Source organism: Barbatula barbatula, assembly GCF_947034865.1.
Source record: "Barbatula barbatula genome assembly, chromosome: 15".
Lineage (NCBI taxonomy): Eukaryota > Metazoa > Chordata > Actinopteri > Cypriniformes > Nemacheilidae > Barbatula > Barbatula barbatula.
In genome coordinates, this window is record NC_136778.1 from 6,036,970 (window position 1) to 6,061,549 (window position 24,580).

The 24,580-nt window shown below is 37.5% G+C and overlaps 1 protein-coding gene across 3 annotated transcripts; it reads right to left on the reverse strand.

Annotated features, from left to right (window-relative positions):
* Window positions 1-3,028: 3,028 nt before the first annotated feature.
* Window positions 3,029-24,441, reverse strand: fam49a (family with sequence similarity 49 member A). Of its 3 annotated transcripts, XM_079475161.1 has the most exons (13): window positions 24,247-24,397; window positions 21,537-21,588; window positions 11,031-11,083; window positions 7,426-7,506; window positions 5,352-5,473; window positions 5,144-5,249; window positions 4,885-5,021; window positions 4,694-4,771; window positions 4,480-4,596; window positions 4,269-4,348; window positions 3,943-4,069; window positions 3,766-3,836; window positions 3,029-3,682 (listed from the first exon to the last, which is right to left on the reverse strand). In XM_079475161.1, the coding sequence occupies exons 4-13, from the start codon at window positions 7,493-7,495 to the stop codon at window positions 3,619-3,621; spliced, it is 972 nt and encodes a 323-aa protein (XP_079331287.1). In that variant the 5' UTR covers window positions 7,496-7,506; window positions 11,031-11,083; window positions 21,537-21,588; window positions 24,247-24,397; the 3' UTR covers window positions 3,029-3,618. The 3 variants fall into 3 exon arrangements, with proteins under 3 accessions (XP_079331287.1, XP_079331286.1, XP_079331285.1); XM_079475160.1 differs by lacking the exon at window positions 21,537-21,588 and having other exon boundaries at window positions 24,247-24,441; XM_079475159.1 differs by lacking the exons at window positions 7,426-7,506; window positions 11,031-11,083; window positions 21,537-21,588; window positions 24,247-24,397 and adding an exon at window positions 6,905-7,124.
* Window positions 24,442-24,580: the final 139 nt, after the last annotated feature.

Here is a 24,580-nt window from a genome sequence, read left to right on the forward strand (position 1 = left end):
AACATATATGTTTACATGAGCTTTTTAAGACGTGATTTAAAGCGGTCAAACAGTCACTTTCTTGTATAGATAGATGAGTAATAGAGTTCCAAAAATGAGGAGCGGCCCAGCTAAATGCCCTAGACCCCATGGTGACTAAATGAACAGAAGGTTCCATGAGAGAAATTGATATAGATGATCTAAGACGAGTACGTTTTAGGGTGTAAATATGAAGCAAATCAGAGAGATATGAGGGGGTAAGACTGTAGAGTGAGAAGCAGAATCGTGTATGATATTTATTTAGTCCTGGACCAATTTAAGTTTATGAAGAAGAAAAGGAATCAAGTGTCAAAAATATACAAAAGCAGCAAATATAAGGATGCTATAATGAACGCAATTCGTGAATAGCCAACTGATTTTTGGCATATTTTTGCATCTAACCTTTGGCTATGACATTGAAAAAGCATGTCTTTCTAAGTAACTGCCCGATTTTCATCTCATCACAGGTCCATCAGTCTATTTGTTTTAACTGCTCAATTGGAAATCATTCAAAAATAGCCAAGAGGGACAAAGAACATTTCAATACCTAATGCTTTAACATCCTGACATTAAGAATCTGACATTTTGTTCTTTTAATTACACTGAAAAAATGATTATGTGCCTTATTAAAATATACTTAATATAATGATGTGCCTGTTTTTAACAAAAACGAATGAGTGAAAACAACACACACACCTTAGAAATAAAATCTACTTATTTTCATGGTTAAGATTTGAATTATTTAGATTGAGTAATTTTAATTATTAACAAATTGTTAAGTAAATCCAACTCAATTTTACTATGTTAATCCCATTTAAATTGCTCAAATTAAATTAAATTTTATTTTGTGTTGAGATTACATAACTACTTTTTTTGGATATACAGTAACTACCTTGCCAGTTGATCTGTAGTTCCCAGCATGCTTTGTATCTGACTGCATTAGGAGATTAATTTTCAAGATTTACTGTCATTTTAAGTGTTTTTCAGTTCGTGTTTTTATTGATTATCTATGAAATTTAGGAGTCTTGGTATTATTTTATAAGTTTTGGGTCTTAAAGTTGTTACCGTTGTTCAGAAGAGCGGTGCTTGTATCTATAGGTTGAGAGAGCAGGAGTCTCTTCTCACTTGATCATATGTTGTAAATAATTGTATATTTCAATATGAAAGTAAGTGATCCATGGAGTTTGAGTTAGATAAATGGTTTTGTTCAGCATATGTTTGTTTTTTGTTTACTTTAAGTAACATTAAATTCATGTAGTTTTTGTTAAAATGTCAAGTAAATAAGCAGAATTTACTTTATTCTGGAAAGTAAGTAGTACTTGAGTTATAGCAGAACATTTTACTTAACAAAATTCGGTGCACTTTGTTTTGATTTTATGATATTAAAGTTGTTATTTTTTTCAGTGTAGAAATAATTCACATCAAGCGCATTTAAAAGCACACTGGTGAACTGGACACGCGGATTGATTCTAGTAGCCTATAACTGAAGCACAGAACATCCCTAACAATATGCACACACATAATTGGATAAAAGCAGATATCAGATCTGGTGCAACGTTACCTGCACACAGTCTCACGGGTTTAGCCATCAGGTTCTGGCACTTTGCTGGATTTTCCTCCTCCATACTGAGATACTGCACAACAATATGGAGTCAGCGGCCACTCCATCAGGAGTGCTGGGCCATAAACAATAACAGCACGGTGCATGAACGCCTGCCAATCTCAGATTCTCAAGCCGCACAGCCAACTGTGTTCCTATAAACACTGAAACTCTTCATTGGATGACACGTGCCTTTTTAAAGCAGTGCAACAAATATATCAAAAAAGGAAATTTGTCAAGATAATCTCTATATACTTGATATTACTAATCACAGTATAATTTAAATATCCTAATGTGAATTTCACACAGGGTAATGGGAGGGAAAGTCTACAAATATAGTAACCCGTATGCACTATGCAGTAATTTCTGAGAGGCAATGCACTCGCATGCCCTGCGCTATTCTCATCCCTGCTATAGAGCACTATGCCAATAATTACATTCTGCCCTTCTGATTGATTGAGACACAAAAGGAGATTGTATTGCCGTCAATAACCCTGAAATGCTTTAAGCCTGTGGCACCAACAATATATAAGGTTGCTTGCCTATATTTGAAAGTCTGTACAGCATCACTGCCATTAAAAAGGGGGAAGATTTTATATGTAAAATTCTGATGCAAATACACTGGAAGCACACATACAAACCGCTCGTATAAAACAAGATTGTTACCTCCACACAACAGTTGAGAGACCGTCACAAAACTAATGACTTTTAATGTCCCAAAGATCGAAGCAGGTTTCAGACCTGATCTAAAGACCCGAGCGGCCTGGCACAACGCTTACAAGAGATGGATTCTCTAAACCCATTGGCCACATAGAGAAGGGCTTCTTTTCACTTCGCTCAGCTCACACTCTAGTGTCTCAGAGTTGTTAAAAAAACTTGTTTGGTTGGTCATTCAAAACGTGAAACAGCATTTAGAGCAGCGGCTCCATTCATACGTGCCATAAAAAAACCCACAAATCATGCATGTATACGTTGTTTTGTTACGCTGATAAATGTTTGAGAATAATAAACCAGGTCTGATAAACTGGGATTAGAGAGCAGCGAGTCTACCTGACATTAATAGTAAAACACTGCCATCAGGTGTTGGAAAATATAAAACTGAAAACTGACTACTGAATCTAAATGATCTTGATGTCTACAGTACGACGCTTACCATAGTTACTTTTGCGTTTTTGAGAAACCATAAGTTTTGCTTACTTTAAATACTCCGTATAGGAATATTCTAATGAAAGTATGGAGTGCAGAACTCATTCACGTTTCTTGGCCTCTCTTTAAACTTTTAAAAGGTTCAGTCTTTATTTTGCATGTGAAAGATTATTTGATTACTTTGATTTGCATAGTAGAAACTCATGAACTTAAGCTTGGAAAGTGAGCGAGTCAACTTTCTGCGAGTGAGGTTCACATCAAATGTAATGAAAATGAATCAATTTTATTTCAAAATTTAAAGCTGTTTTGATGAAAACCGAATGTGTTCGGAACAAACAAGCGCAAAGACACAGAGCACACGTCACATATAATAACAAAAATAAAAGCTGATATCTCCACGCAAACCACAGATTGAACTGAAAAAAAAACAAGACATTACACATTATGGCGTTTAACTAAACTGTCTCTCATATCATTACTGTATTACAAAGTACAAAAGCACAACCATCCAAACAAACTGTTTTGCTAATTTGCAACTGACTACACTTTAGCCAATAGCACTTCACTGTAACTCATAACCTTTGGTTAACATGACCACTGATTCACTTGAAAATGGCAAATTATTATTATTATCTTCATTACATTTTCATAAGGCTGCTTGGTTTTATTCATTTGTGCTTTTTTCAACAGTATAGGCAATTTGTTTAGAATAAATCTCTGCTTACTTTTTATTGCAGTAATTTGGAGGGAATGATTATGTAAATACACCAGAGTATTAACATCAAGTCCTTAAATAAATGTAAACATATACATCTTTTGAGGTCAGAATATAGACCCGCTTCAATTAAAAACCATTACTGGAGCATTGTTCGGATGTTTTTGGGAGTGGACTCATCATTCAGATGTTTTGTGGTGAACCTGGGGAAAATGACAAATCATTTCGTTAATGATCATTTTGAAACATACATTATCGTCATTTCGGAACGGGTACGGGAACTTACTTGAGGGCATTGAGGAGACCTTCAACATTATCCGCTGGCTGATCTTTTAAGACTTTAATGCACCCTTTCATCTAGGGAACAGGTTTGTACCACATATCATAAATGAATGTTTTAAATAAAGCAAATAAGGAAAATGTTTGGATTGAAGAAACACATGGATTGTGGATGTAGCCTTACATCAATTTTCGAGGATTTGTTGAAGGCACCATTTGGATGCACATGGTCGTAGAGAATAATAACCCCCACCATCACCCTCATACAAAAGAGGAGCGTGTCTTCACTGTTGAACCGGCTTGTGTATTCCCTTTTAAAAAAAAGATGTTTGGTACAATTATGTTTATTAAGTAGCCCTCACATCTCAAACAGCGCATTTTCATAACTTTTCCACGTATATCCACTTGATTTGACTGGCTAATTTTGCAGGAGTGTTGATATTCAGTTCAACAGAATTGAGAGGTTTCACTTGTATCGTTCCGGTGTAAAATCAAAGATTGAGCACTCACGGTGTCTCCAGCATGACCTTGCATACACTTGTCATGGTACTCAGACAATCGGTGGTATTCTCAAGAGGTAATGTCTTGTTCTGTTGAGAAAGCATTTTCCAATAAGTATTGATCTATTTAAATCTATCAACATTCTATTCAACGGTATTTGTGAAGACAATGAACCAAAATGACAATGGTACGAAAAGACGAAAGGGGAAGAGCAAGATACCTCTGTCACAAAGTTTGTGGTTGCTGTGCTCAGGGTCTTCAGCATGGGCGTAGCCTCAGCGTAAAACAGAGACATTCTGTTTGCCATTTCATTATTGACTTCATTTTCAATATCCAGCTTGTTAAACAAAACAAAACAAGTGTAAATAAAGAAACATAAATATCAGTGTGTGCAACATTCTGTGTACTGTACAGTCACATGTCAGGACACTTACATTCATGTTGTTTAATCGGTTTCGACTGATTGTTCTTCTGTAGTAGCTGAAGTCATTCTGAATGGCCGGTATTCTCATCTAAAGAAACACAACAATTTATCAATCAATTCATTTCCTTCTTGACTTCCTTGATGAGACAATTTAAAGGAATGCACAAAAATTAATTGAAAATGCACTGAATCAGCAGGCACCTTAAGCTCATCGAAGCGTAGGGTGAAATGCAAGATTTCTGCAAACTGTTTAGCGAGGGCCTGTTCTCTCTCCAGGTGTTGAGTGGGAGTGAATGGTGGACTTGTTAGAGACAACAAAAGGCTTTGCAGCGCCGCCTCTGGATAGAAGAGCAAAGAAATCGGGTCAGATAAAGAGCTCCATAATTGTATTAAAAATATGTGGAGGTACTTAATAATGTGCATACGTATCTAATCGGTCTATCATGACAAATACACTCACCTAGTTTCAATGAAAAGGAATAGAACTTCTTTAGGCGGATGACTAGGGGACACACAGAGTTCCAAGCCCTCTCCTGAAGGAGCATGTCAGTTGGATTCTGTATTGCCTAAAACCACAAGCAAATCCCATCACTTTAAACGGTGCGAAAAATATAACCAACGAAAAATTTACTATTTTGATTTAACGTTTGTGGGCATGTCAGACGTACATCTCGTATTTCCTGGCCCGCGCCCTTGTAGGCCTGCAGGCCGGACAGGATGCTCTCTGACTCCTGGAGGACAGCGTTCACCTGGTTCCAAACTTCTCTCTCGCAGTCCGTTGGCTGTGCGTCTGACAAAAACACACTTAATAAAGCACTAGCAAACACAAGCCATTTAATTCTATCCATTTCATTGCATTAGATGATAACAAATCAAACCAAAATGGCTTTTGGATCAAATTAACTTTTAATCACCTAGTCTTAAGATCAATTAGTAGATGAGTTAATTCATCCTCCGGGTCACACACATAAATGCCATTTGGATCGATAGGTTAAGCTCATTGATACATCTAATGCAATGATATCAATTCATTAAAGGAACAGTTCACCCTAAAAGGAAAATTCTGTCTTCACCCTCAAGTTGTTCCAAATCTGTATAAATGTCTTTGTTAAAATGAACACAGAGAGATATATTTGGAAGAATTGTCACCAAACCGTTCTTGGCCACCATTGACTACCAAAGTTGGAAAAACGTTGTTCTGCTGAACACAAAATAAGATATTTCGAAGAATATAGGAAAGCTTACAGTTCAGGGGCACTTTTGACTACCATTTTCATTTTTCCCACTATGGTAGTCAATGGTGGCCACTTACTGTTTGATTACAAACATTAGTCCAAATATCTTTATCTTTATCTTTTATACAGATTTGGATCAATTCGAGGATGAGTCAATGATGACAAAATGTTTATTTTGGTTGAACTGTCTCTTTAAGTGTATCAATTAAGGCACCATACACACTTAACAACAAATGAATAGATTAAACATATCCTACTGAAATCAAACAAATCATATTTTTTCACTAAAGGTGAGGTTCCCCCATGTTTCAAAAATTCCATAGAGTCTAAAATCAAAAGTATTTTTTTTAATTCATTTAAAAAGCACCAGTAGCCCAGTTAGGACGATTGCAAGAAAAAGTACTAGTCAGGAAATGTTGAACCTTTTGGGTGAAGCTCTCCATAAAGTCTACGGATTGTAATATAATTGGATTTGATTCAAGGGTCACACAGCGGTAAAGGGTGGAAAAGGAATAAGACTTGAGAATGACACAAGGACTGAAAAACATCACAAAGCAAGCAGAAGCACAGATGCAAAGAGTAAGATAATTTCTCAGAGAATGAATCATGCTTTTTAAATGTAAGTACATGCTGATAGTACACTGACTATGAGGTTAGTAAAACTGCACATTGACAACTCGTGCACACATTAGTTTGCAAACAACAAATCAGAGTTTTTGATTTCCAAAAGGAAAATGTCTGACATTACAATGCATTTACAAGTTAGATTTATAGATTGCACGTGCAATGAAAGAGAGTGAAGGTAGTTTGCATATCTCTATTAAACTCATTTGCACGAAACATTTGCATATGCAAAAGCATCGTGAAGCTCTGTTTTGCTGTTGCGTCGGGTCGATTTGCAAGGACAATTCTGTGAATGGTACTTGCAAAAATGTTAGTAGCTGGAAAAAGTGACAGACACCAGGCCAGGCAAAAGCTCTGCTCACTTTCAAAATCAAGGAAAAAGTTTGGCCCCTGATCAAACTCTGTGCAAGTGAGCACTTTTAACAGATTCCCCATTTTGTTTCTGAAAGAGAAAAGCAAGAAAGAGAGAAAACAAAAAAGGTGGAAAGACAGAGAGAAAAGTGTCGCATGTCAAAGACAGTTTTATCACAGAATTTCACTTTGAGCGTCTCATGGCCCTAAATACAGACTTCCCTCATCAGCTTCACGTGGTGATAATTGATACAAAATCTAACGTAATTAAAATCTTTCTAAATGCAAACTAAATTTTACATTTTCAGTGCATTTATTCTCGTTTTTCCAGGAAGTTGAAAGCACAACCTAAAAAAATGGTTGGTTCACATTCCACCGGTTGAATCATTTCATATCACCAAGCAAAGCGAAGAGGGAAAACTGTCCAGCTAGAGCATTTAGACAGTCCGTCCAGCTCCTCCTGGCGTTACTGTGGAAAAACAACTAGTTACAGTCTTGCCAATCCCAGACTCCACCTCTCCTCAAAACTTACTTTCAAAGTCCAGGAAAAAATGTGGATAGTTCTCTATTTCCCTTGTAAGGACTTTTAGAAGATTACCCATTCCAGCGAAACCTAATCGAGATATGATAAAAAAAGACAAATAAAAATGACATAAAAGGAACCATTTTGGAATGCCAGACCTACAGTATTTGATGATGCTACAAGCACCATTCTATCATCTTTGTGTATCTTAAGTGCAAGTTGACAGGTGATGCTAACTGCTGTCTTTTTACAGTAAACACTACTTGGCTTTCACCAGATGTGACACCACAGGTTCTGTGAATGTGCTGTTTGACAGGTAGATAAAATATCTTGAGCGCAGATCAATTTTGATAGATCGCTCCCCTGCTCTGATCAGACTTCTGAATGTGGCAATGCCAAATATCTCGGTGGTAGGCATCTCATTCGAAGATAAAGCGATACTGTAATGCATAGTAAAACAGCTGCTATGTACAGTAATTTGCAATGACACCGTGCATTACGTTTGGTAGAAACTATTTCGTCCTCTGGCTGTGGGTGGTAGCTCAGAATTTACAAAGATCTCTTCTTAATTACATATGAGAAGAGCGAAGTCAAATTACTGAATAGGCTTCGCATCTGCTTACCATTATAGACAATGGGTGGAGAAACCCATTGGTCTTGTAAAGGAGGCCATCTGTATATTGTGCCATAAGTGTTGTACCTATATTCTCCTACAAAATACTACAAAAATGACCACTGCTGTAATACATAAAACGGATAGTTAACCCAGAAATTTAAATTGTGTCATGAATTATTCACTCTAGTTGTTCCAATTCTGTTTACATTTCTTTGTTTTGATGAAGACAAAGAAAGACATTTGGACGAATGCTTGTAGCCAAACAGTTCTTGGACCCCATTGACTACCATAGTATGAAAAAGCGCCCTAGAACCATTTGCTGTCCTACATGCTTCAAAATATCTTATTTTTTGTTCAACAGAATAAAAGGAAACAAAGTAATGTTTCCTACTATGGTAGTAAATTTGGTCCAAGAACTGTTTGGCTACAAACAAGCCTTTCGTCCAAATACCTTTCTCAGTGCTCATCTGAACAAAGACATGTATACAAATTTGGAACAACTCAAGGGTGAGTAAAAATTTTCATTTATTTCATTTCTGGTTGAACAGTCCCTTTAAAGTAATGCAATAAATAGTGCAACTCTTCTTTGTCCCAGCAGAGGGCGCTATATTACTACATCACACACAGCAGTCAATCTCAGCAATTCACAACAATGTGCAGATGTGTGACAATCTTCGCTCCATCATGAATCTAAGCTCAGCCACAATACTTTATATAACCTTTTAGATTTGTTGAGTGTGCATGCACATGCATCAATAAAAAAAAGTGATGCATTAAAACAGCAGCCCCAAGGTTACATCCATAAAACACATTTTGATCCTCCAGATGAGCTTCTACGCAAGAGGATGTGCAGACAATACACTTTCTTCAGTATGTGGTTAACCGCCAAACAAGAGTGCAGCAGATTCAAACAAGCTTCCTGTCAAACCATCAGAACAAACGCATTTGCAAAAGCATGAGAAACTGTCACACTGGAGCCTGTGAAACAAAGTGGGCACTGAATGTTTCACCCTTTCATAAGCTGCGCTTGTGTGAGCGTGTGTACATCACTATGAACGGTATTCAGCATGCAGAGTGAATCACTACAGTAGTGTTCAATGGGCAAATTCATCACGCCTGCGCTCAGCTACATACTGTGTATTATGAAAGCCATTACATATGCATCTGAAAAAGCACATGCACTCGCGCACAGGGCTTGACCTGCATGGGTAATGAGGTGACCATATAGTGTAATGTTGGGAGGCATCTTAACAGTCTGTTTGTGCAGTCTAATAAACCTTTAAAGGGATAGGTCATCTAAAAATATCAAATCTATCATCATTTACTCACCTTAAACCTATCTTTCTCTGCGTTCATTGGAACAAAGAAATGTATTTGGAAGACTTTTAGCAATTTTCAGTTCTGGGACATCATCCACTACTACTATCCCTTTAAGACGTTCCTTCTGCTTGTCAAACTATTCGACCTTTCACACATGCTCTTTTGGGAGCTAGTACAGAAAAATGTGAAGTATGATGAGAGGTTTTAAACTGGAGGAACATTTGCGAGGGAGTGTGACTCTGTTTAAACCAGAAACTAGAAAATCTATTTTAAAACTAATTTTAATAAAGGAAAACTAATGCAGGGTGATCGGTTCTCAAGTAGTGTGCAGTCTGTAAAGCATTACTACAGACACAAAAAGGATAGCATAACATGAGGGCATATCGGTTCAGTTACACACATCTAGATGTACACACTAAAAAATTGTATTCCTGTCATCATTTACTCACCCCTTTGTCATATCAAATCGATATTACTTTTTCTCTTCCGCAAAACGACAAACATGATATTTGAAGAAAGTTGGTTACCGAAACAGTGCCCGCACCCACTCACTTCTACTGTATGGACACAAAACCAATGCAAGTAAATGGGTGCCGGTTAAAAACATTCTTCAAAGTATCTTTTCTGTCATCTGCGGAAGAAAGTAAGTCATACATGTTTGAAATTACTATTATATATAATACTATTACTTCAAATGAACAACCAGATTTATGACAAAGATGTTAATATTAACAAGATAAGCGCCAAATTCCGTAAACGGACTTTGTTTATGACATTGAACATTGATGAAAGTTGTAACATTGCTGTTCAGCATCCACTACAGCCGATTCATATGACCATATGCTTTTTTTTACGAACACACAAACACGCCATGTTGTTATTTTTAATTGTTAGTTCCTACGTTGGCTAAATGTCTAGAGATGAGATTTCTAAATGTTAAAAACACCTCATCTGCGGAATTTTTGGACAAGCAGTATATTTCATATAATACATAATAAAACATGGTTAATAAATTAACAGAACATTTAAAAAATTATATCCGTTATCTAAGCCGCTTTTGCTTTAAGTTCAGCCCATCTGCGAGTCAAAGGCAACAGGCATACATTAATGCCAAGACCCCCGCCGCTTCAGAAGTTGGATAAAATCAAGAGCTTCTGTGCTTTGCAATTAAACCATGTATGCTCCAATTAAAGCCCATGCGAGTCGAACAATAAGCCACTTTATTCATGTCTGAAAAGACCTCTGTTAGCCTCTGCCTGCTGAGCAGCTCATAAAGATCTCAGCAATGAACTTATGCGTCTCAGTTAGCTTTACACAGAGCTCAGGTCTTACACAGAGCCGGTGAATAATTTACAGCTTCACAAATTACTAGTTTATTCACTTCCTAATGAGGTTCCCACAGTGACAGTGTTTGTGTTGATCAAATCCGTGTGTGTTATGAGACAGCGTGCCTACACTTCAACGCTTCCTGTCTAGTGGAGGCTAAACACCACAACGCTCATTCATAGTTTACAACAGTTGCGTTTATTGTAATGTCTGCCAGTGTGTCTTTGCTCATTTGCTTACACGGAAAACATGGAACAAGAAGCTCTATTTGAAACTGTAAACGTTATATACAGATGTACAACTGATATTGCTGTTATTAACAGGATGGCACGTGCTATTTTATCAGCGTTACCTTTTCTGGAGGAGAGCGTTTGATTTCTTTAGATCATCCACTTGTTCTTGATTCTAAAACAAAGGAAGAAGAAAATCAGTCCTGCAAGATTTGTTGTTGGTTCTAAGCTGTAAACCAAAGATCATTCGCACAATGATATACACATGCAGCCGAAGACAAAGAGACCACTTCAAATTTCTGTTTATCAGCATTTCTAGATGTATGTATTATGGTCATTTCAGTCCAGTGTCTGTTGCATTTCCACAAAATCAAACCTCAGGAGTGACAAAGTCATCCCACAGCAATGTGTAATACTGACAGAGCATGACATGTGATACAAACATTTAAGAAAACATTTATTTTACTTTTCCTAAATACATAAATATTACTGATGTATTGCATAATAGTGAATACGAAAAATACAGATCATTCTGTTATTTTGACCTGTTTCTCCAGTTGTCATTTTCTGCAAATACAATATTTTATAGAATATTTTAGTTAAAAATGTGGTAAATTTTTAGTAGTTCACAGAATGAAACAAAAATGATAATTTTCCCTAAACACTCCAACAAAGTGGAAATGTTAAAATTAGAAAACTGATTTTGCCATGGTTTCTTATTTGTTCTGGGGCTGTTTTTAGACTACGTAGAAATACTTTTAAATAAAAGGAAAAGCATTCATGTTGTTATCATTTCCTGTATATTAATGTATGCATGTGATGACCATGACGTCAAAATAAAATGTAAGATGCCAAAATAACACTTGCAAAATGTAAAGCTGTCATAATGATAAAACCTTATGTAGAAATAAGGTGTCTAGAGCGCTGCCCATACAAAAGCTCAGCGAATATCGACATGTTGACCTTTTTGTTCCCAAGAGGCTTATTCTTTTTTCATCACTCGATGGTACTCACAGACTCCCTACCGCCAGACGGCGTCCCAGTTTCACACTCCTCTCTTGATTTCCTATCTTAGATTAATATGACGGATCCCAATTAATATTCCGAACTCTTCTGCTCTGACGCATCGCTACTGAGCACCAGTGCTGATAAACCCAGTAATAGAGAGACAGAGGTAAAGGACTCCCACCCTCTAACTCGCCTTCCATCTGTCAGTGCGTATAGGCCTCATGCTCCCCTTCCCCCACTCAAACCTGAGGAGAGGGCTGAACAGACCCCATGGGGGCTCTACGATAGAGTCATAAGTCCTTATATGGGCATAAGGGTGCGCGGATGCATGGTCGTTCCCATCTCCATCACTACACCTTTCTATTACTAAAAGAAGCCATCCCTCCATCTGCGGACATCGGAGGTATGTACAGAGGGATAAGCAAATACAATACGAAATAAAAATGTTTTTTAAGCTAGGGTATTTTAAGTTTTTTCCTAAACAGTTTTGTTAGGTTGAAAGTTTCCTGAAAGCAAACATCTAATCTGTATCTTTTTTTCGGAAGTCCTATACCACTATAAAATGTCAGTATTGCGTACTATTCCTAGCGCCTACGGAAAGTGCCAATGCAAGTTTTAATTGCAATCAAGAACCTTCAGATACAATGCAAGTGTGCAGTAACTTGGATCTTCTTGATTTATGAGGATTTGGGCCAAAGCATCCTTTAAACACGAGATATTTTGTCTGTGGTATTCCCCTCTCGCCAAATCCAGGTACTGGAATCAGGAAGAGAATTTCCAGAAAATAAACATGTTTTCTAGAACTCACTGTGGAATTTTCCAGTGACCCCAATAGAACAAGCTGCAACGTCAGTTATCATTTGAGATTGAAAATATGAAGCAGGAAGAGTATAGGTGCTGTGGTCTACAGATCTCATCTCAAATGGAAATATTGTTCAATTACTAAAATATGAACATTTGGCCGACATTTAGTAGAAAAAAATATGTTCACCGTTCACGTGATCTTTACAGTGTGCAAAACTGGTTTACCTGCCGAAACAAGGTGAATTGGGAAAAACTGGCCTATAAATATTTCTTAGAAAACCACAATATTTTAAAAATCGTCTCTACCATGGGAATGTGTGGCTGTTTTCCTTGCAATTTCTGAGAACCAAAGCAGGTTGTTGTGTTACTTCCAGCATCACTGATAAATTACGTTTCATGAACTCATCTGCGAATAGATCGTTTTAAAGGCCCCCAAATGTAGCCTTTTTACAACATGTAATATAGCAGTCCACAGAATTTGTCTATGAAGTTTCAGCGCAAAATACACCACAGATCGTGTATTATACTGTGTCCTACATGTCAATTTTTGCCTGTGATGTAAAACAGGTTGTTTTGGTGTGCGTCTCTTTAAATGAACATGAGCTGCTGGTCTCCACGGCCTGCAGAAAGAGCAGGGCTTTGTCAGAGCCAATGAGACAGAGATCTGCCAACGGAAGTCCAAAACGATGGAGCGTCACGTGATTCATGGAGCCTTCAGATAGATCCAGGAAGTTATGATTTCTCTTGAAATGCTTTATCTCTTAAGATTTGTATTCATTAAATGGCTTTCGTCTTTAAATGGGTTAGAAGTTTACCTCAGTTGGTCTGTTTAGACGCAGCTCCTTGCGCAACTAGTAACTTCCGGGAACTATTGAGAGCCTCCATGAACTGTTCCATTGGAGTAAACGATGTTGACACAACTCTCTCTTTCAATGGCTCTGGGAGGGGTGAAGTATCATTCTTACACTTCAATGTAAACCATTAGTTATGTTATAAAGTTCTCAGACAATTGGCAAGTTACTCTAAATTATTTGCTTGCCAAGGGCAATTTTGACTTGATTTTGATGTTTGCAGAGCGTTAAATATGGCTGTCAGTCTACCCCCAAAAAAGCCTGATAACCACACACATTTGTATAACAATCTCCCTGGCAACTAGCAAGGTCTATTAGACAGCTAAGCATATTTGAACAGCTTTCCTCCAAGGCAACACAGCAGTATGGATGCTGAGCACTACAACCTGACCTAGAAACATGGGGCAGATCAGTCAAGTCATCCTTCACTAATTGCAACACAGACAGTTCTTCCATTATCAAAAAGTGAATTACATTTTTGCTAAGTAAAATGTGCATCAACCAAAGCTTTGCTTTAGTTTAACTGCATCTAAACAATTTTTTTCTCTTGATTATAGTTTTAAAGTATCCGTAAAGAATAAGCGTAGAGTAAAACTTGTACACCCCATACTAATCATTATTAAGTAGTCTGGGGAGTGGCTGTGCTTATTTTAAAGACTCTGACCAGGTGCCGGGGGCAGATGGGATGTTCAGATGACCCAGGCCAAATAATAGTCAGCATGAAATATTCAAACAAACTCCCCCCATCTCCCCTTCCCACTTGGCTGGCACACACAGCAGCCTTATCAACTCTCTAACTACAAGCATACACGTGTGATTGGTTAAATAGCGTCGCAGCAATCATGACATTGCAAGAACGTGATGTCATCGGGTATACTGACTAAAAGATGGATATCTTGACGTAATAATTTTACTTATGTTAGCAGCATGGTCAGACAGACCCCTTTGTGATGAAACAGATGGTGATCCCAAAATACTGCCTAGAGGTTCTACAATTTGATGATGTGGACAATGGCCAGTCTTTCAAATGACACCATTCATTTCAATGTATTCTTTCATCTGCTCAGCATTGTGAAACACTATGTTAACGTAGTGTCTTTCAGGTCTCAGTTTCATATATCCATTCTGCACATCTTGCATCATTAGGGCAAAGTGTTTTATCCTAGACATAAGGACAAAGTGTTTTATCCTAGACATAAAGGCAACACATAAGCCATTCAAGGAGCTGTTAAGAACCACTCTCCAGTTCATCCAGAGGTTAAGATGCATGAAAGAGTCAATCATGTGTTAAACTTGAGAAGTCCCTTGGACAAACAAGTGGATGAAAAAAACAAAGTTGAAGAAACACAGGGGTAAAACACGGGAGTCCCTTAAAGTCAAAACATCTGAAGCAATCATGTCTAAAATGTTATATTTACACAGAATGTATTTTTTACTTTTGATCACTTTTTTCAACTACTGAAATGGCTATAAACATTGTAAATAAGTATCTGAGCTGCTATAAAAAGTAGCAAAAATAACCAGGCTGGCTAACCAACAGAAATATTCATAAAATTATTTCGGTTCAGTGGGATTTCAAGTATTATTGTGGGTGGCCTTGTTTCCTTAAAAAGCCAGGACAGTGAGAAGAACCTCTTTGTAAAATCTATATACATGTACACACAAACACCCAGTTATTAGACTGTAGCATGCTTTAGTTTTGTACCAATCCTTGCAAAATATAAAAAGTTGCTTCAAGAGTGTCATTTCACAATTTTACTTGAATAAACATGTTGACAAACTGTTTCTAATTTGTTTAAGGGATACTTCACCCAAAAATAAAATTCTGTAATCATTTACTCATATTCAATTTCCAATGAACACAGAGAAAGATCTTTGGAAGAAAGGTTCTGCTCATAGTAGGACAAATTAATTATTTTTTTACAATAATTATCACAAAAGACGACATTTTGAAGAATGTAGGACAGCCAACACATTTGACAACAATTGTAATTTTTCCTACTATGGTAGTCAATGGGGGTGGGCAAAATCTGTCTGGTTATAAGCATTATTCTAAATATCTGTCTCTGTGTTCTTCAGAACAAATAAACGAAGACAGATTTGGAACAACTCGAAGTTGAATAAATAATGAAAGAATTTTCATTTTTGGGTGAAGTATCCCTTTCAATAAAGTGTAGCAAAAACATATCCAATCCAGTCTCTAAATAATGAGCAACTGTAAAATAAATATGTCGTCTCTACACAAACACACACACTGAGTGTTACAGAAAAACAGCTGAGTAAGAGAACTTCTTGTGTGATGACACCTATAAAGAAAAATAGTGGGGTGACCTTACTGTAAAATGTCATAAGCTTGCCATGCTTAGATATTTGAACTCTGAGTAATTCAGACTAGAACTGAATACAAGACCAGTAAGTATAACAAATAACAGCATAGTAATAGCAGCCGTTTCCTGTCACGGTATTCACAACAAGCTCATTTGCTCCGATCGGGCATTTCTCTAGGGGTTTTTCTGCAGTTTGTTGATACTGAAATGGCATGACTAGCATTCACAATACAGAAAACTACTTGATGATCTCATAAGGGATGACAGCCAAACTGATAAACATCTGTGAGAGATATACTGGGTGAATAAGCAAAACACTCACTGTATCATAGGATTATTTTAACAACGTGCTTTTATTATAAAGAATATGAGAATATCAAAACAAAATGTCAAATTTAACTTGAATAAAAGATTATAGCGGAGTAAACCAGAGATAAACCATACATACTGCGAGCATATCTAAACCCAGGTAAATAGTAGGGCTGTGCAAAAATAGATACGTGTAACGATCACAATATTTTTAAATCATATTATATACATACGGCCAGAAGTAAGTGGAAGAGAGCATGGCGACAAATCTCTAAAAGCTGATGTGTTGGTGTGCTTTGGTTTTAAAAAGTCATGGAGTAATGAGTTATATAAAATAAATGCTGTTTGGAAGCTTCGCAAGTCATGACCCACCAAGTCACTTGGCTACTGCAGTACATTAGACAAAAAGTTTATTCCAAAAAGTAACAATGACATTTATTGTGCTTTCACGGATGTGACACCAGCGCATTTACAGCATGGATGAATCAGGGGTTTTATACTGCCTATGTTCATTGTTTAAACTGTAATGCACCACAACAGCCAAATGACTTGCGTTACCCACCTTATTCCCCTGTGCTGCCCACTTGAGGGGCGCAATCCACAGTTTGGGAACCCAAACCTCTGATAAAAAAAGATCCACGCATGGCACATCATGGCCACTCTGCAGAGGTAAACGATGTTTTTACACTTAAAACTATAGGTGGTGTACAGCATGTTGTATTTCTAGCTCTACCCATTTTCTATTTAAAGTACAACAATATATCCGCATACGTATATATCATATCGCAAAACATGTCAATATATTGTACTGTCGATTCGTGACCCATCTCTCGTCATATGTATCCTGTAGGGAAGCACTTGCCAATACACAGCCCTACAAAAATAAATTATTCGGTGGCTTGGTAAATATCACAAAAATAAACGGCTATATTAACTTAAAAATATTTGTACGTTTCCAGCTTAGCTGCTTGAGGTTTGCTGCTGCTTGTGTACCGGGACAGCCCTGGTCGGTACGAGACAGACGTGGCAGCAGTGCAGCTAGAAACATAGCCCGTATGTATCAGTATTTACAGACAGAAACAAGCAAGTATATTGTTGCTATTATGGTGTCTGTAAGCACACTATTTAGGGCGCAAAACTCCCTTTAAACGAAATGACGCGTTGTCATTTGTAGCCGAGCCAACCGAAGCAGACGAGAGCAATGTAAGTCATCGCTTCCATTAGTAGAAAAAACTTTGATCATTGTAGTTATGTCATTATATGGGTGTCTGTGACATGAATGAAGACATTATGTGTTTAAAAACACTGTTAGAGTAACGTTAGGTTTGCGTTAGTAAAACATCTTGAGTGATTTAACATCCTTGAATGCTGCACAGTTCAACTTAGAGCAGTGCTGTGTTGTATTTCTACTTGAATGTTTCAATTTAAAGACATTTTTCCTTAAAGGCATAGTTCACTCAAAAACATAATAATTTCTGTTAATTCAAATACAATTTATTCTAACCTAATTTTCTAACTCCTGTGTTGTTGTATATCTTGCCTACATTCTACTGATCAACCTGTCAAATAGTTAGCAGAGGAGGCTATTAAAATATATACTGCAGAGCAATGGGTCAGTCAGCGACTGCTATGATTGAGGGTTGAGGGCATCACTGTCTTACCAGAGCCTGCTGGTCTCTTTGGGGTCTCGCTTACGCACTAGATCTGAGATATCCCAAGATTCGCAGATACTCATTTGAAGTGTTCCAAAAATGTCTTCTTGAACTGGATCCAGCAAAACTTTTTGTTAAGGTTCAGACTGAGAGACTAAAAAACACCTGCTTGCATAGACTGTTCAGGATCATTTCATGGATGGGTATTCCTGCTGGAAAGTGTTTCTGATTAAATGCCTTTAAGGGATAGTTCACCCAAAAATGAAAACATTTGTACATCACCTTTAATTTCATCAAAACATGTATGATTTCTTCTGTTGAACACAAAAGATGATAATTTAAAGAATGTTGGTAACCAGACAGTTGATAGACCCCATTGACTTTTCATAGTATTACCATGGAAGTCAATGGGGTCTATCGACTGTCTGGTTACCAACCTTCTTCAAAATATTCTCCTTCGTGCTCAACAGAAGAAAATAGTCATACAGGTTTGGAACAACTTGAGGATGAGCGAGTAATGACAGCATTTAAATTTTTGGGAAACTATCCTTTTAATGTTGATGTAAGTGTTGCCGGTTAAAATTGCATTTCTTTCTTTTATTGCTTTAATGGTGAGTGGCTTGGTATGCACGAGGAAGCAAAGTAAGGTTTAACCATTAATGCGGTTTTAAATGCTCGTATTTGACATGCAATCTCCCTTAATATTAAAAGCAAAACAAAACAAATGTGCTATATTTCAATTATATCTATTCAAATTTTAAACAATTTACACTTAATCTTTTTTAGTAAAAATAAGTAACATCACAATTATTGATCTACTGAATCTTATTATACATAAGTAAATCTGCGGAATTCAATTATTTAATAATTAAATTTTTCACAAATTAGTGCTATATCGCTATACAAGTCAATCGTTCAGTTCACCCACAAACACAGGGTGCTCTAAAGCATAATAAAATATTTAACCCCACTCTAGTGCAGAAAGATCAGTCAGCCATGCAGAAGTGCATTTTGCTTGCTTTGAAAAAGCCTATAGCACACACAAAGACTAAACTCACACTAAAAAACCAGCAGTCACCATATCTGATGTGATTGTTTGCATCAAAAGACTTAAAGACCCTTCATAATAAAAGGCTTTGATGCAACCAAAAGACTTGTGAAGATCATGAAAGGCTAAAAGGCACATGGGCTGCTCCACCCTATATAACATAACAGAGACACCACAGGGCGAGACCTCACGGTTTCATCCATTTTTAAAGACCTCCCTGTTTTGACTGCGGAGGACAGCAAACCTAAAATTGGGTTAAGAACACTGTGCTTCCCTCAGGCTGGCGTAAATGTGACTACGGCCTGAGCTCAGCTTCAAGAAGGATGGTTTATTTTTGCCCCTATATGGGCACTGGTAGGGTGGGGGCAATCTGGCAGGAGGCGGGGTGACAAACACTGCCACAATGGTTGCCTTGCTTCCTCTGCCATCGTTCCTTTGCATACTCTGCACAATTGGGTCAAGTTTTGTCATAAAGGGGTGGAGCATCACTTCCAAAACAACAGATCCCTTTGAAAGATCACACATTAGCCTCTGCGCTTTACAGTATGAAACTAACCAAATGTAGATCATTCGGTTTCACAACTTCTCCTCTCTTGGGTGGGTATGAGTTTATATATCCAATTTGAGTACAATTTTGTATCTCAGGCAGAAGGATGAGTGAGAAAAGCACAAAACACACTTCGTGCATAAACAGATGGAGATTTTGGTATTCAGAGATGTCCCCTGCAGCCTGTCATAAAGCATGCAGGACTCTGAGGCATACAATTCTTCTTACAGCCTGCTTTTGGTCTGAATAGCACTTCTGTTCTGTGATCTCTGCATCTCAAACGCACTGAAATACAAAGAGCCATGTTTCATATTATAAGACACAGCCAGACCAATCTAAGTCTGTACTGTTTACTAGTTGACCACATTACGTCAATCTATGTAACACAAACACATACACCCTTTGGCTATTTGGCTCCTGTCTTGAATGTATGTACAATAACTAGCATGAGTCTATGGTGTGCTAAAACTATTGTTGTTTACAAAACCCAGCTGATATACAAGCGGTCCGGCAAACGTAATCATTATTCACTCTGAACAGGCTTTTGTTGTAAAAAGGGGTTAAACCAGTTACTAGCTTTGCATCTAATTTGGATTCCTGACTGACTCTATCATCTCTATATCTGGGTCATTCAGTCTTCATAAACCAGTTCATTGTTGCTTGATGTCACAGAAAAAGAGCACATGGTATCTGGCTAACCTTCAATTACAAATAAATACAAATAAAAAAGACAGAAATAAATAAACAGTAAAGCAAGGACCATGATACATACATTAAAACTTTTGTCTAAATGAAAAAGGGAAAATATTTGATCCATGATACATTTTTGTTCACTGTGCTTTTACAGACCGTTACCATGGACAAAAACATCATAAATCAAAAAATTCCTGCAGCTGCTTAAATCAATGAAAAAGCAGCATCACTGAGAACAGCCAGACAGCTTAGGAGGCCAAGGCTATAGTCAAGTTCAAATGCCAGCTGGGAAATCAGGTCTGGGAACAATCCAGTATACAGTATGCAGTCCGACACAGAGTTATCACCTACAACACCGACAGCAGCTATAGCAAAACCTTGCTTCTGTTCTCAGACACAGCGGCAGGGTTACAACATTTTACAAACACCCTACTTAGGATATTATGTAAACAATATAACAGGGGTGTTGTAAACCTTGCACTTTATGCTGCGGTTATCAAAAGAGAAGTATCTTAGTGTCCCTTTCATTGACACACAGAGGAAATTAGTAAGTGAAAAACAAGCAGGACTTTTTCGATCACACGCTGGTGTTTTCCACTGTAACGCAACCGATGCACCGTCAACTACCTGTTTGGTTGAGTGGAAATGTGTTGTCAATTACTACAACCAACAATGAATTAGTTTTTTTTAACATTAACATTTTCTCAACAAATGTAAGCATTTCACAAAGGCTTGGTGTGCACTGCCGCTTCACTGAAGAAAATCTAAAAACTTAAAGGAGGCCTAACATGCTATTACATCCATCGTGCCTTCTTTATATTGTTAAACGTGCAGGGTGCTCAAGCTTAACATGGTCAACTTGTTAAAAAACGAGTTGGACGTATGACGTGGTATTTCTGTGTTCGATACGGTCCTCCAGCACTACAACCTGTTTCAGAAAGGTTTTTATAAGTCTGATTCCCTGTTTTCTTTTATGTGACGGGAAAAAGCCTTGTTCAGGTTTCCAAAGGACCCAGTGTCACGACAGCAGTGGATGGAGTTTGTATTTTCTGGAGAGCAAAGAGTTGAGAAAAATTTTTTGTTTGTGAACATCATTTCGAAGATGATGTTTCTCAAACAACTACCAGTTTTACTCTGGATTTTCAAGTCGCTTGCAACTGAATGACAGAGCGATGCCAATGAAAAAAGTGACCGTTTTGGAGTCTGAACCACAGCCTTGTAAGTAAATCTATGTGAAATATTGACAGTCTCTGTTGGCATTGTAATGACCCTAAGGCATTTACACCCTTTTAAAAATGGGCAAATACAGACGATAATTAAAACATTATGAATGGTGTCTTATACAATTTTAAAATAGCGGCAAAGCTAACGAGAAATAACAATGTTTACCATATAGAGACGTCCATCTGTAGTCGTATGGAAATAATCATACAGCTGTCTTCTGTAAATGTGAGAAAACAATACTTTTCAGAGATATAAAGAACGCAACAGGTACTCAAGATTAACATTAGATTGGCCGAACCAGTTTATTTAACCCCTCCTATAAGCTTAAAAGTTGCCTTAAATGTTTTAGGTCAAATCAAATTAGCTTGAGTCATTGGAAATGTAATAATATTTTGTTTAACTTTAAAAATCAAGTTGTATTTCATGTCACTTCATTTTACAAGTAAGTTCAATCATTTTAATTCAATTGACTCAAATTTAATTTAACATAAAAATTTAAGGCAGCTGAAATTTATTTTTTACAGTGTAAATATCTGGGGAAAAAAAGATCCAAGCAAGCAATTGATCTCCTCTGCCATCTGTTTGTCAGTTCAATTGCATACCTGAGATTTACTGATGGAAAAGCTACCAATCTAATTAAGATGGTAAAGCCAATCTGCTTTTAAGCCAACCAAAACAGTATGAAGTGCAGATCTGCTGAGGCAACTGAGCCAGATGATGCCACACTAAGCCAGGTGGACAGTCTGGACGCTTTTGCAAAGATGTTGTTATGGACAGATAAGATAAAAGAGAGTTAAACAACTTACACAAATGAATGATCACACTTAAGCATAAGAGAATAATTAAAGTGTGACGAAACTGCACAGCCATAACGCTTATCTTATCCGTCCAACGTCCCTTTTATAAAATGACATGAAATATGAAACTAAAATGAAACCAAAAATAGAAATTAAAGACAAATGGACAGAGTGGAAACTACCTCCAAACCTACGAGCATGTGGTTAAACTTTTGTAACCAAGAGCGCTAATTGACCAATCAGGACGACTAACCCAAATCCACCTAGAAAACCACGGACAGCTAAAACAACTGAGAAGCATCCTGTTTTCCTGCTACACTTGCACTGCATTGAACACACAAACGACCTCTGTGGATTAACAAGTGATTTTACACATGCCTTGTTGCCAGCTGGATGAGGCAGCGGAGGGAATTTGGACAACACACAATGTATTTACACCCTGCCAAAACCCTGCACATTCACTACAACCTCTTGCACTCCATGTCATGATCTTTCACATGCACGGTATGCCATAAAACGCCTATAAATGCCTGACAAGGGAAGAACTCAGACTAATCGATTTGATATTGAACAAATGCAGCGCTGATTGATAAAAGAACAAAAAAACGAATGCAACATCCATAACCAGACAGAAGGGAAGAGAAGCGTTTTTGTTTTCGGTTTTGAACGGGTAACATTAAGCGCTTCGAGGAAGTACTTGTGCACAGAAATTTGACTATAATCTATCTTCAGGTGCCCAGTGTTTTTCTACCCACAATGAAAACTTTGTCAAGACGGGGGACTGGTCAAACCACCCTGAAATAAGATCTCTGACATTTCAAAAGATGTCGTGCAAAGGCATACCCAGAGGCTCAACCACAGCAGCTGTCGCCATCCGTCTGGCAACAGGGAGAATTTTACTATTGATCTGGGAAAACAAGGATAAATCCAGAAATCCTCTGGCTGGCCGGAGAAGCACCGAAGACATCGGAAAAGGCAACACCTTAACAATTTGGAAACTTTTCACTTTAAAACATGGGGGGATGTCTTCACTGGCACCCCATCATATTCGTCCTGTACATGATCCAAAAGACTTGTTTCTCAGAACTCCCTCAGAAAGTGTCAGTAAATGAACAGCTGTTGTGGTCTGGTGTTAACAACATCAACCTGGAGCTCATCTGACCATTATGGCCATTCTGACACTTTAAGCTTTATACTGAGCAATGCAAAATGGAATACAATGTAGACAAAATGACAATTACATTAAGTTCATTAACAAAGCATGGCTGAAATATATCGGTATTTTAGGACAGATCGCATATTAGGTGATCACAATTTATAATCTAAAGAAAATTTAGCAGACCCCATACAACGCACTTTCTGGTAACCTCGCCAACTCGGGTTCAGCAACCTAACAGTTAACTTAAATCCTTGACAACCGCCTTGACTCAACTCATGCAGTCCCAGTTTCATGAAGATGATCACAATTTCTAAAAAAATATATATGTAAGTGTATAATGTACACCTTTCAAACCACAACAAACATTAAAAAATAATAATCTATTATGACATCACAACCTGTGAGCGATTACCACGCAGATAAACATTTGGGTGCCCGCACGAGACTGACAAGTCACTTTACCCGCCAGCGAGTGGGCTTCACTGTAAAACACCAGTACGGCCGTTCAATTAGAAAACTGAACGAAATAGACATATTTAGTCATACATAACGACTCCGTATTGGATTAACAGTTAGCCATAACTTTACCGTAAAGTCAAACAACAAAATCGTTGAGTGCTAACTAATAAAAAGCATTCGCTGGCTGGAAATAACATTATACATATAATTTACATCTTCTTATTAAATATGTCCATCACAATTCAATAATATGACGCAGCGATGAAACAAAACCCCAGTCGACTGAACTCTCACTTTTTCCAAGAGTGAATGTCACACTTCCTGCGGCTTCGGGAATATGAACATGTTTGACAGAGCTTGAAAAGCGAGCTACGCGAACGCGCGTTGTGAACACAAACATGTGAAAGAGTAAATGTTTTTTAAATAAGCAGACACGTGTACGTAGTTATATTGCGCTTACCAGTAATTTCCGTAAATGTAGTTTTGAAACTGCCTTTCCTTCTGTCAAATCTACGAACTCCTGCCTCATGCAACTCCACCTCTACTTTTCTACTCTAGTTTCAGTGCAGTCATCCGAATGTACTTGATATTACAGCAGCTGACCGTGAACTAAGCGACTGTGGAAACGACGATCCAAAATGGCCGTCCGAGAGTCAACATTTCATAATAAAGGTCCTGTCTAAAGAACAAGACGGAAAGATTTGTGCAGTCAATATGGACAATTTTTTTTGCCATTTTGTCTCAGTTTAAAACTGTTTACCTTCACGAATAAAGGGCTCGTTATTTTATCCATA